General features: G+C 44.5%; 1 protein-coding gene across 1 annotated transcript in view; it reads left to right on the top strand.

Annotated features, from left to right (window-relative positions):
• The window catches only part of ITGB1 (integrin subunit beta 1), a 71,451-nt gene that overhangs the window by 49,037 nt on the left and 10,344 nt on the right, over window positions 1-12,070 (top strand). The window contains exons 8-11 of the mRNA XM_014609030.3: window positions 4,044-4,139; window positions 6,351-6,440; window positions 6,761-6,901; window positions 7,092-7,294. Of these exons, the coding sequence (XP_014464516.1) occupies window positions 4,044-4,139; window positions 6,351-6,440; window positions 6,761-6,901; window positions 7,092-7,294 (530 nt within the window). The remainder of the gene's footprint in view (window positions 1-4,043; window positions 4,140-6,350; window positions 6,441-6,760; window positions 6,902-7,091; window positions 7,295-12,070) is intronic.

The following is a 12,070-nucleotide window of genomic DNA, read 5'->3' as shown; positions in this document are numbered from 1 at the left end:
GCCAGGCCATTTTATCGGAGGCTGCGGTGGCGCAGAGCCTCGGCGGCAGGGCCGCAGAGGCCGCAGTGGCACGGAGTGCAGAGCTGCTGCGGCGCGGAGTGTGGAGCCGCCATCGCGGAGCGCAGGGGTGCAGAGCCGCAGAGGCGGCGGTGGTGCCAAGTGCGGAGCCACAGTGGTGCAGAGTGTGGAGCCGCAGTGGTGGCAGTGGCAGGGCTGCAGCAGTGGTGCGCAGAGCTGCGGTAGCGGCGGTGGGGCCACGGCAAGGCAGGCAGGGCAGGGCCGCAGTGAGGCAGGCAGGGCTGGCCCGCGGGCCCCAGCCGGCAGGGAGGGGAGGGGAGCTGCTTACACCCGTGGGAGCGGCCCCATGCAGGAGGCCAAGCAGCGGCCGCTGGCACTTCTGGCCTGCACCTGCCTTGTCACCTGCCTGCTTCAAGCCAGCCCTGCTGTCCTGCCCTGCCCGGCCCCACAGCAAAGCAGCGCCTGCTTCCCTGGCCAGTCTCCCCCCGGGCACTGCAGCTCTCCGGGTCCAGTTGCCCACGCATGAGGCCCCAAGGGGGTCGCTTCTCGTGTGCTGCTGGGGACGGGAGGAGGAGCCCGGCTAGGTCTGCACCGGCCAGCAGAAGCAGCAGCGGAGCCGTGTGCCACTCGGGACAGGACAAGCCTACACCAGTCAGTCCCGAGCGGCACACAGCTCCGCCTCCGCTTCTGCTGGCCAGTGCAGACCTGGCCGGCCTCGTCCCATCCCCAGCAGCACATGGGAAGCCGGCTTCAGCTGCATGCTGCTTTTCCTGGCCGGTGCCGGCCTGGTTCTGCCCAGGCGGGTCCTGCAGCACCATGTCAACCCAGGCATGGCACTGGCAGGCCGGGCAGGACCCAGGTTAACCTCAGCCTGGCCCCATGGCTTCTCAGCACCAGGTCAACCCGGTTGTAGCCAAGTAGCTTCTGCAGCACCATGTCAACCCGGGCATGCATGCCATATCAGCCAGCACCATGTCAACCCCTGCAACTTCATTGGTGTCAAAGGTCACGTGACATCACTTCTTGTTATATCACTTCCTGTGATGTCTTTGAATATGGCTCGCCGGCCCACTGGGTGATAAAAAGTTCATGATCTGGCCCCACATTCATAAAGGTTGGATACCCCTGCTTTAGACCATCTAATCGGGCCTCTGAATACCAAACACTGCTAAATTTCACCCACTAACTTATGCTTAACTAAAACAAATCTTCCAAAGAGGCATCAGGTCTTGAGTTGAAACCCTTAAGATATGAAGAGTTTGCTGCTTTCTTTTGTAGTTTGTTCTAATAGTCAAGCTCACTGTTAAAGTATTTGTGCCTAATTTCTCATTTAACTTTCTATGTCTTCAGCTTGGGGACAGTTTTGGTTAGGCCTTTGTAGGCTAGATAGATGAGTCCTTCAGTACACTTGGTATTGCCTCATGCTGAAGGTACTTCTTCACTGTAATCAAGTCACCTCTCAGTCCTCTTCTTGATGAGCTGAACTAATTGAATACTCAATTATGGCTAAATATATAACATCTGTGCAGTTACTTTGTCTAGTTCCCTTTTGAACCTGGCTATACTATCTGCCTTTACCGTTTCCTGTGGCAATGAGGTCCAGAACTTAACCACCATATTTCACAGTATATAGGTTGACCCTAGTTTTTCAGTACAGAAAATTAGGATTAGGATAGGCATGCTGTATAAATCAATAAATCAGGGCTGGGCTCTGCACTCAGCTGGTGTGGCCCCATCCCCTGCAAGCACCGCTGCCTGGGCCACACCAGCTGAGTGCTGAGCCCAGCCCTATCCGTCCCCGTCCCCAGCGAGTGGCGCTGCCGAGCATCAAGCCCAACCTCATTCCCTGTAAGCCAGTGCTGGAGCTGGCTGCCCTCCCCGCATGATGGTGAGGAGCGCAGCCTGATTCTATTGTGCCGCTCACAGCGGCCAGGCTTGGCACTTGGCTGGCGCAGCACAGGCAGTGCTGCTTGCAGGGGCCAGGGCCAGGGCCAGCGGTGCCTGGGTCACACCAGCCAAGTTCTGAGCCCAGCCCCTCCGAGTGGTGCAGTAGAGGTGAGCTGGGCCAGCTGCACTCTTTGCCACCGTATACAGGCAGGAGGCAGGGAAGGCAGCCAGTTCCAGTGCGTGCAGCTTCTCCTTGTGATGCACAAGTGCTGGCAGAATTGCATTGCAAGGCGGCAACACCCGCACGGGCGTGCTGTACACCATTGAGGGAGCGGGGGGGGGGGGGGAGTGTGTAGGGTGTCCCCACATCCCTCACCTTCCCTCATACCCCACACACCCACACCCTCCTCCACACCCACACCCTGCTCACCTGAGCTCCATGCTCCCGCCGCCCCCTGAACACAGGCTTCACACTTCTGCCAGCCTCAGCACCCCCGCTCTGCACTGCAGCTCCTCCATCCCCACCACTTCCCTACCTGATGCCCCAAGCGCTGCAGCAGAGAGACAAGGAGCTGCTGGACACTTGGGAAGCTGAGTACCCTGGCAACTACAGCAGTGACAGCCGCAGGCCTGCCCAGAAGCTGCATGCTGGCCAGGCCAGGCCCTGGATATGGTATACAAGTCAGGGTGGAAATTTAAGGGTCAGTATTTGGGCTTCAAACCTAGATTTATACACCATGAAATATGGTACGTGCTGCATAAAAAAGTACTTTCTCTTGTTTCTTTTAAACCGGTCTCTTGCTAATCTCAGTGGGTTTCCTCTAGTTCTGATATTTTAGAATTTAGTGAATAACAGTTCCTTCTCTTTGTTCGCACCCTTTATGATTTTATAGATTTCTGTCATATCCCCCTTCAGCCTTCTCGTTTACAAACTGAATGAGTTTGTGCCTTTTTAGTCTTGCCGGGTATGGCAGCTGATCATCTTGTTTGCCCTTCTCTGTTCCTTTTCCATTTTCACTACAGCCCTGTTGAGATTCAGACCAGAATTGTACACAGAATTCAAGTTGTGGGCACAGCATGGATTAGTGTAATGGCAGGATGATATTTTCAGTGGCTACATCTATGCATGCGCTTTACTGTAGAGTAGATTATTAACTTCAGAGTAAAGCATCACTGTCTACACGTGCAACAGTATTAGGCTGCAGTAAACTAATTTATGCTGGAGTAAGATATACTATGTTATGGTGGCATAATTTACTGCAATTAAATGCATGTGTAGATACTGACCATGGGCATAAATTGTGCCTGGTTAGCATGGGGCCAGACACCTGCCTGCCACCTAGCCACACAGCTCTGCACTTTCAGCACCTTCATGCTCCAGGCAATCCTTCTGCTGCCTGATGCCAGAGCCCAGGGCTGACTCCCTGTCGCCCTTGCCAGCCTGTCACTGTTCTGCTCTTGCTAAGATTGATGTCTCAGGAGCACATGTAGACTACGGTGCCCAGGAGTAGTTTACTCCAGCTTAAACTGCTCTGGAGTTTATTGCTTCAGATTAATTGCATGTGTAGACACACTTTTTTGCTTTCTTAATGACATCCAACATTTAACTGATTTCTTTGGTTGAGCTGATGTTTTTAGAGCTGGACCCAATGACCTGTAAGGTCCCTTGCAACCCCTAACATCTATGAAACAATCCATAATGACTGCAGGGTCTCTTTCTTGAGTCAAAACAGCTATTTCAGAACCCAGCATTGTGTGCAGATAATTGAGGTTATTTTTTATTATTCTAATCTCATGTGATTTTTTTTTTTCCATTTTTTGCCTAGAATTCATGTCAGGACAACTAGCTTATTAATACTTGGATCATCCTACTTTCCCTTTCTGACATAGCATTAGCACTCATGAATATTTTCAGTATTCCATGATTTATTTTAAAAGAGCATCAGTGGCCAGAGTACTTCTCAGACAGATCTTTTATGACTTTGGTGCCTGCTGATAGATGACATGGAATGTGTTTAAGATAACAATGTGGTTAGCAGGTATTTTTTGTGCATCTTTGGTAACTAGATCCGCCAAAAGATATAAAGGATAATGTTTAGATTCCAAGTTTGAATTAAGCACTATGTTTAATTTTGCAGGATTACCCCTCAATTGCTCACCTGGTACAGAAACTTAGTGAAAATAATATTCAGACAATTTTTGCCGTGACTGAGGAGTTTCAGGCAGTTTACAAGGTAAGAATAAAGTGAGATTAAGCTTCTGTTTCTTACAGGGCACATCTATATGTGCAGTTAATCCGGAGCAATAAACTGCTTACCACACCAGCGTTTATTGTTCCTGGGTGTGACACTTGAACATGTGCCTGCGACTGCAGCACATTGAGCCAGGCTGGAGCAGCCCTAGCTGGCAGGGGGCCCCCAAGGATCAGCCTGCCAGGCTGGGGCTGCTCTGATCCAGCTCAGTGTGCCGCGGAGGCTCTGTTTGGGGCATGAGTATGCTCCAGTGTGGGGCTAGCTGGCAGGCAGCCCCCACACTGAAACACCCTTGTGCCCCAGCCAGACCTGTTAGCTTCTACACATGCTTTGCTGCACATGAAACAACTCTGCAGCAGGGTAATACTTGTATTTACAAGTACTACCCTGGTGTGGCATTTATTAGTTCTTTGCAACCTAATAGGGCAACACAAGTAGACATCAAGATGTTTACTGCAGAGCTAATTAGGCAACTGCAGTAAATGTCTCATGTAGATGTGCCCACATTTTCCAAACATAAGAGGTTGATTTTAATGATCCAGTCTGCAACCATCAAAACTGATTTGAAATTAAATTGTGGATAAATATAGGTGAGCAGGAAAGTGGTTTTTGCCATTCAAGCTCCCTTGTTTGAGTATGAAGCACTGGGGTTGGCATGGATGACTGCCCCAAAAAGGGAGCTTGAATAGTTAGAAATACTAGTGAAGATCCTATTTTTATAAGGCTGGGGTTGGGTGAGGGTGTGGATAGCTGAGCTTTAGTATTGCCTTTTCTGAAAGTTCACTTCAAAATACTTGAGGGGGACAGGAAACAAAGTCAAAGGAAACTGTGAAGAGGGAAAGAACTAAGATTAAGGGTAGAGTGTGTTTGAAAATCATGCAACTCTGAAATGGATGTTAATACCACTCCTATAAATACCTCCTGGAAGTAAGATTTTGCTGTTACTCATATTTTATAGTTCTACCAGCAGAACTTTGATCATTTTTAAGCATTTTCATTAGAGGGGTGGATTTAATCATTAGTGTGATATAGGCAAAAAAATGTTAATAGGTGGTATATAGTGCGCTGTGTACCAGCTCTCAAATATTTTGAAAGTAGGTAAATTGCACTGATGTCTCTAGGTCTTGCCATGATGCAATAGAATTAGAAATGATTGTGATTAATAATTGCCCAGAGGACTTGAGTTTCTTGGCTTAACACCTATATAAAATATTGTCATATCCATAAGGTATTTTCATATTAAAATAACTAGATTGTTTATCTTCCTTTTGGTTCTGTTCAGGCTGTTAAGTTTTTTCCCCTTTGTTTGTACCTTTAGTTAGTGATGGTTGATCTTTCTTTCTCTGTTTCTGATGTCATAGAAGCAAGGATCCCTCATTGTTTCAGAAAGACTTAAGAATTCTTGTGGGTGATAGCTTTTATTGGACCAACTGTGTAGTTGGCATAGACATAGGCAAACTTTTGGGCATCACACTGCCTTTCCTTAGGCCTCTGGGAGAAAAGCAGACAGCAGAGCTAAGTAGCAGGTAGAAAAATGCTTGGAAATGGTCCAGTAAAAGCTATCACCCACAAGAATTCTTGCCCCTCACGTTCCTGGACCATCACAGCAACATCAATTCAATATTACCGGATCATTGTTTAAGAATCATTCACAGTTATAGGGGAAAATTTAAACACTACATAATTAATGTGAAAAGTATAAATTTTTAATAATTGCTATAGGAATAAAAAATACCTGAAAAAATGTAGAAAGAGTGCAGAACTTTGTTACAGTAAAAGCTGTGTGAACTGGCCTTTAAGTAACCAGAGCACTCTATTAAGGGACGTGGGGGGGAGCTCACCACCACTGTGCATTCCCCCCTGCTCCGTGTATGGCCGCTGCCACATTTCCTCCCGCTCTACATCTGGCTGAAAACCCCCTGCCCTCAGGTAACCAGAATTTTTATATAACCGGCACTCCTCCTTACCCCATTCGTGCAGGATAACAAAGCTTTTACTGCATTTCCCATAATTTAGTGAGTAGTTTATCTTCTCACAAGTTACAGAAAACTGCCAACAATTTAATCTTAGTCCTGAAAACTTACTTTACATTCCATTAAATGTAGTTTTAAATAAAAACAGTGCCTTTTGTAGCTCAAGTTCTGTTTTGTTTGTGCAATTGGAACTTACTCTATCCACTTTTAATATTAAAAGGAACTGAAAAATCTGATCCCAAAGTCAGCTGTAGGAACCCTGTCTGCCAACTCCAGCAATGTCATTCAACTGATTATTGATGCATACAATGTAAGTTTGTTTTATTTACATATACATATTCCTTTCATTACATCTGCATATTCCTCTCAAACTCATGGCATGATGTTTTAGACATATACTCCATCTTTTAACTTGCAGTTATGCTTAGAATAATATGCAAGTCTCTCACGTTGTAATGAAACATGCACAGTTACAATACTGGTTTCCAGTGATAAATACAAGTGCTGTCTCTGTTAAAATGTATAAAACAAATGTAAAATGAGAAAAATAGACAGTTCTACTGTATTTGTTAGAATCTTATCAAGAAAGATTGTAATTATTACTGAACTAATAATTAACTCTTGGTTTAGTCCTTGTCTTCTGAGGTTATCTTGGAAAACAGCAAACTACCAAAAGGAGTAACAATCAATTATAAATCTTATTGCAAGAATGGAGTAAATGGCACAGGAGAAAATGGAAGGAAGTGTTCTAATATTTCAATTGGAGATGAGGTAAATATATATACATTTGGAGTATGGAAGACATTTAACTATCCATCTGACTTAATGTACATTGTTAATATCTGATGAAAGATATGAGAACTTCTGCTTTGAAAATGTGTCAGATATTTTATTTTTTTTAGTAATTTAAGACAGAGCTCCTTTTAGAACTAATGTGGGAATTGGTTTATTTTGCTTACAGGTTAAATTTGAGATAAGTGTAACAGCTAATGAGTGTCCAAAGAAAGGGCAAAATGAAACTATTAAAATTAAACCACTGGGTTTTACTGAAGAAGTGGAAATAAATCTTCAATTCATCTGTGAATGTCAGTGTCAAAATGAGGGAGAAGCTAATAGTCCTGACTGCCATGAAGGAAACGGGACATTTGAGTGTGGTGCTTGCAGGTAAATGGGTAAATGAATGGTCTTTTTTGGCAAAGGAGAAATGTAAGTGAGGTGTTTCTTTTTTCAGCCAGGCTTTTTTTTTTTATGGTGGACAACTTACCAGGAATTAACACTGCAGTCATTCTCTGTTGTAGTGTTATGATACCCTATCTTGCCTTCAGAAAGTCACATGGAAATAGTAGAACTATTAGTAACGTACTGCTAAGCATGAGTTCAAGTATTAGAATCTGGTTTTTAGCACACCAGTCTTTCATAGGATTTGGACATTTTACTGTTTTTCCTGTTTTGTTTTTTTTAAATTTAAAGATCCTTTTAATATGAAAATACAGCAAGGATGAAGAGGCACCAAAAAAGCAAGCTCTGAGATCTCCTGGTTGCCTAAGACCTGGAGAAGGTTTGTAGAACACCAGGGCCAAATGCCCTGCTGTCCCCTTGTAGCTCCAAAAAGTTCCATATGGAAAAGTTAGCAATAGGATCTCACAGACCAGAGCATATCAAATACCTGGGCCCATTAAGGTCTGCTGATCCAAGTCCCTTGGCACCAGAAGAGAGCTTCCATAACTAGAGGAAGAAAAGTCCACATTTTTGGTGTCTGGCACAGGCCAGGACCATGTCACCAAGCCTATCATTCACACACAGCAATCCACAGTGCAGCCGCTGCTTGTACCCTAGTTGGTCTTGCCATGCATCACAGTTTTCTGGCACTAAGTACCAGTACTGCTTTCTCTATCCTTGTTGGCATCAGACTCTACCACCAGGCCTTTTGGCACTGCTCATTGACACAGCGTCCACTGCAGCTCTCTGTAGCACCAGAGATCTTGCTGTTCCTGTTGCCAAGAGTCCTGTCATTAAAGTCTTCATGGAAACAACTGTACCCAACATGTACCATTGTGCCAGTATCTATCCAGTACATTCTAGAATTGGCTCAATATCCACTCTTGCCTTTGTGGCTTGAGGCCCACAACTGTCCACAGAACCAATCCAGTGTTCTAATTGCTTAAAGACATGTTCCAGAGATTTACTGATCCTTTCTGCTTCCACTTCCATGGGGTGCTCTGACCCTGGGGGTCATTCGTCTCTGCAAAATGAAGCAAGTGAATTGTCTAATTCCCCTGGTCCCCTGCCTCTATCCATTCCTTCAGCAGAGGAATTTGGAATTTCCCAGGTCTCCTCAGTAGGATCTCAAACTCTTCACAGAAGAGTTTTGTCAAAACACCACGGCATTCAGTAAGGGACATTTAACAATAATCTGGCCCTTAGAAAGTAATTCTTCCAATCAGTGAGGCTATACTACAGTCAGTCCACAAACTTTGGAACTCTCCAACATCAGTCTTGTCATTATGCTTTTTTACAGACAAGAAATATAGAGTTCCACCAAAAGACACAAAGTTTTTCTACTTAAATTCAGCTCTTTCATCATTGGGGTAGTGGTAGGAGTCAGTGAAAAATTGAGATTTTTCTGGATGCCACCAAGAGAGAAGAAACCTAGGCACCTAGACCTCTCTAGCAAAAGGGTCTACTAAGCAACCTTACAGTTTCACATCATAAACTATCAAGTCTTACTGGCCAGATGTATCTTTAAATTACATAACTGTATAGCTACTTTTGCAGACATGCTGTCCTCTGCTTTCAGAGACTCCTTCCTTTCAGTCATATCAGAAGGAAAAATGGCTCTGCAAATTCCCTTGGATGCAGTGGTATTGTGTTCTGTGGTGAGCAGTGGTCAGCACAAGCAGGCCATCACAACTCGTGGGCTCTGGGCTTTTTAAGGAGGCTCACACCTCAGTGGAAGGCAGCACTGAGCTATACAGATGAAGATTGAAGGATCTTAGGGCTATGTTACACTCTCTTGAGTGTATAACCCAACCTCTTCAAGACCCAAGCCCCATTTCCACCAGTTCCAGACCCACAAGTGCCCTCCAATGGACCTATCACTCACCCTAGCATCTGCCTCCTCTCACTACTATAGGCCTTCCAAAAATAGGTGGAGACTCCATGGGTAGCACCAATCCTCTCCATCCTGTCTCCTGCTGTGAGCACTTAAGAAAGCAAGGGCTCTGACACTGGTCATAAGAGATGTTCGTTCCCTGGCCCTGCTATGTCCTCTTTCACAATGGCTTGACTGCTTTCCTGTAAGTATGGACCAGTATTACAGATAGATGGATCACAGACATAGTCATAAATGGATGCACCATTGAATTAGCTATTCTTTTGTCTCCAGATCCCACCTGTCACCTCTCGGGGGGTGTAGAATATGCTCTAGCCCACCTGAGAGGAAAACAGACTATATAGCCTATACTTTTCTATTTTTGGAAAGGATAGGAGAATGGAGACTGAACGTGGACTTAAGAAACCTAAATGAGAATACTCTGCAAGCTCAAGATGGTCACAGTAGCAACCATAATTCTGTCTCTGTGATAAGGGAAACTGGCAACCTACAGGATGTTTATTTTTATATTAGTGTCTACATTTCATGTGGGCAATACCTATGCCCTGTTATGGCTCAGAACAATAAGGTCCTGGGCCTTATACTCCTGTTGCCCCAGTTCTTTATGAAAGTTCTGCAGTAGTGGTCATGCGCCTCACAAAAGTAGGGACAGCAGTCTCCTTACCTGCACAACCAATTGGGTGATAAAAGGCCCGACAGCAGAATGCTTATCAACCAAACTACGAACAACTATGGATCTCTTCTTATTCAGCAGAAAATTGATCCTAATCTCTGTTCTGTCAATAGGTCAGGGGGTATTAGGACACAATATTAGGACATGGCATTCCTCCCACAATAGCATTTCTGTGCCATTAAGAAAAAGATCCTTGAGCTAGAAGAGCAGCCAAGTAACTAAGGATGGTGCTTCTCAGTCCTTAGACACATACTGTCCTCCTGTACCTTTGTAATGACAGATGCCAAATTTTGCCACTCATCATGAAGCTACAGCAAAACCAAAACCAAGACATGGGGTTAGCATCAGATTAGCCCAAGGCAGCCCTGATTTCAGGACCTCCCACACTTATCAGTTGCATTTATTGGTGTCGGAGTGTTTCCCTGCCTCTGCTTCCCAGGGCAGTGGCAGAGTACACTACCCAGACCTGCATTTGTTCTGCCTTACTGCCCAGGTACCAGATGGTTTTTCAAGCTAGAAGAATCTGTTTTACCTCCCTTTATAAACATCTGGGAAGTTTCCAAGAGGTACACTTACCTTGTGTAATAGCTCAGATTTACCATGCGGTCCCAAAAATGGAATTTCTCCAATACTGTTCTCAATCCCAAATATTTTAGGCTACTAATTGGAACTGAGGAGCCCAGATCTATCCTCAGTTTAGTTAAGATCCATTTTGCAGCAGTTTTTGCCTCCTCCCATCTCCCACCACATACATCACCAGTTGAAGGGTGACCGCTTTTCTCCCACTATCTCATTGAAGTTACTGAAAGGGTTGGCAAAGGTCTTCCCTTGTGTCAATGACCCAGTCCTTCAGTAGGACTTGAATCTGGTCATTACACGGTACTAATGCACCCACCATTTGAGCCAATGTCATTCTGCTGTCTCCCACATCTGTATTTGAAGGCTGCCTGCTGGCAGTGATCATCTCAGCCAGGTAAGTTAGTAAGATAAAAGCCATAATTGGCATATCCTCTATTTATGGCCCTCTGTCCAGACAAAGCAGTCCTTTACCTCCACGTTCCAAATTCCTGTCCAAGTTTGTTTATGAGTTCCATCTCAGGAGCCATATTTCATCACCAGATTTTTTCCCAAAGCTGCACAATTCAGGATTTGAAGCCATGCTTCACACTTTGAATATGAAGAGAGCAATACTCCAGTCATTCTTGGAAGAGATTCAGAGTCCCACCTCCAGATATTGTGGGTTGTTTTGGAGTCACCAATATGTGGAAATATGTGTGAGAACAACAATTTGAAGGAAAAAAGGAAGTTACGTACCAGTAATGGAGTTCTTCAAGAGGTTGTCCACATTCAACCTCCCCCAGCAGTTTCTTTTCATCATTGGAGGCTTTAAAATTTGAGGTTGTAAAGAAATTGAGAAGCTGTTATTTCCTTCACTCCTAGGGTGTGAAAGGGTAAACGGAAGGGGCTAGGAGCAATCTGTACAAGTTGAAACAAATTGCAAAGTTGTTTTTTCTTCCTACCTAGCTTCTTAACATATCATTATTAGTTACAGTTAAAAGCAGTAGGACATACTGATCTGTAGAAAGATTTAATGATCATATTAAATGTAGGACTTAATTTTGCTAGCATATGAATTCTATTTATGGTGGATGATTGCACTGAGTGATTGCAGAACTGGGGTATGCCTCTTCAACTGCTAACCATTCAGAAAGGAAGAAGTTAGTTGTTAGTCCAATTATTGGATAAATCATGTCATTTTCCAAGCATTTCTCCATTCTTTTTGAGTAAAGAAAGCTAAGCCTGTTCTTATGCATCATATCTGCCATTTCTATGGCTTCTTCAATCAGTTAAGAATATTTTCCTGCTTTTTTACCACACTTCAATGATTTCTATTAACAGTTTTAATTTTTCTTCTCTAATTTAAGTCTGTCAGTTCTGATAATCCCAAGAAGCCCCTTTTTCATTAAGCTTTTTGCTCTGATTTGCAGAAATGCAGAGGTTCCACAATTCTGAAAATTCATGCTCCCCCATGCTCAGCTGGTGGCTTTGAGAGAATTTTTACTTGGCAGAAAGATTCAGTAAGACAGACAGACAACGGTTGCCACAGCAAATAGCTGCTGGAATTCTAAAAATAATCAGGTTGTTCGAGTGACAG

This window comes from Alligator mississippiensis, chromosome 5 (assembly GCF_030867095.1).
Source record: "Alligator mississippiensis isolate rAllMis1 chromosome 5, rAllMis1, whole genome shotgun sequence".
Taxonomy (NCBI): domain Eukaryota; kingdom Metazoa; phylum Chordata; order Crocodylia; family Alligatoridae; genus Alligator; species Alligator mississippiensis.
Note: the sequence above shows the minus strand (reverse complement) of the source record. Positions and strands in the feature narration are given on the sequence as shown.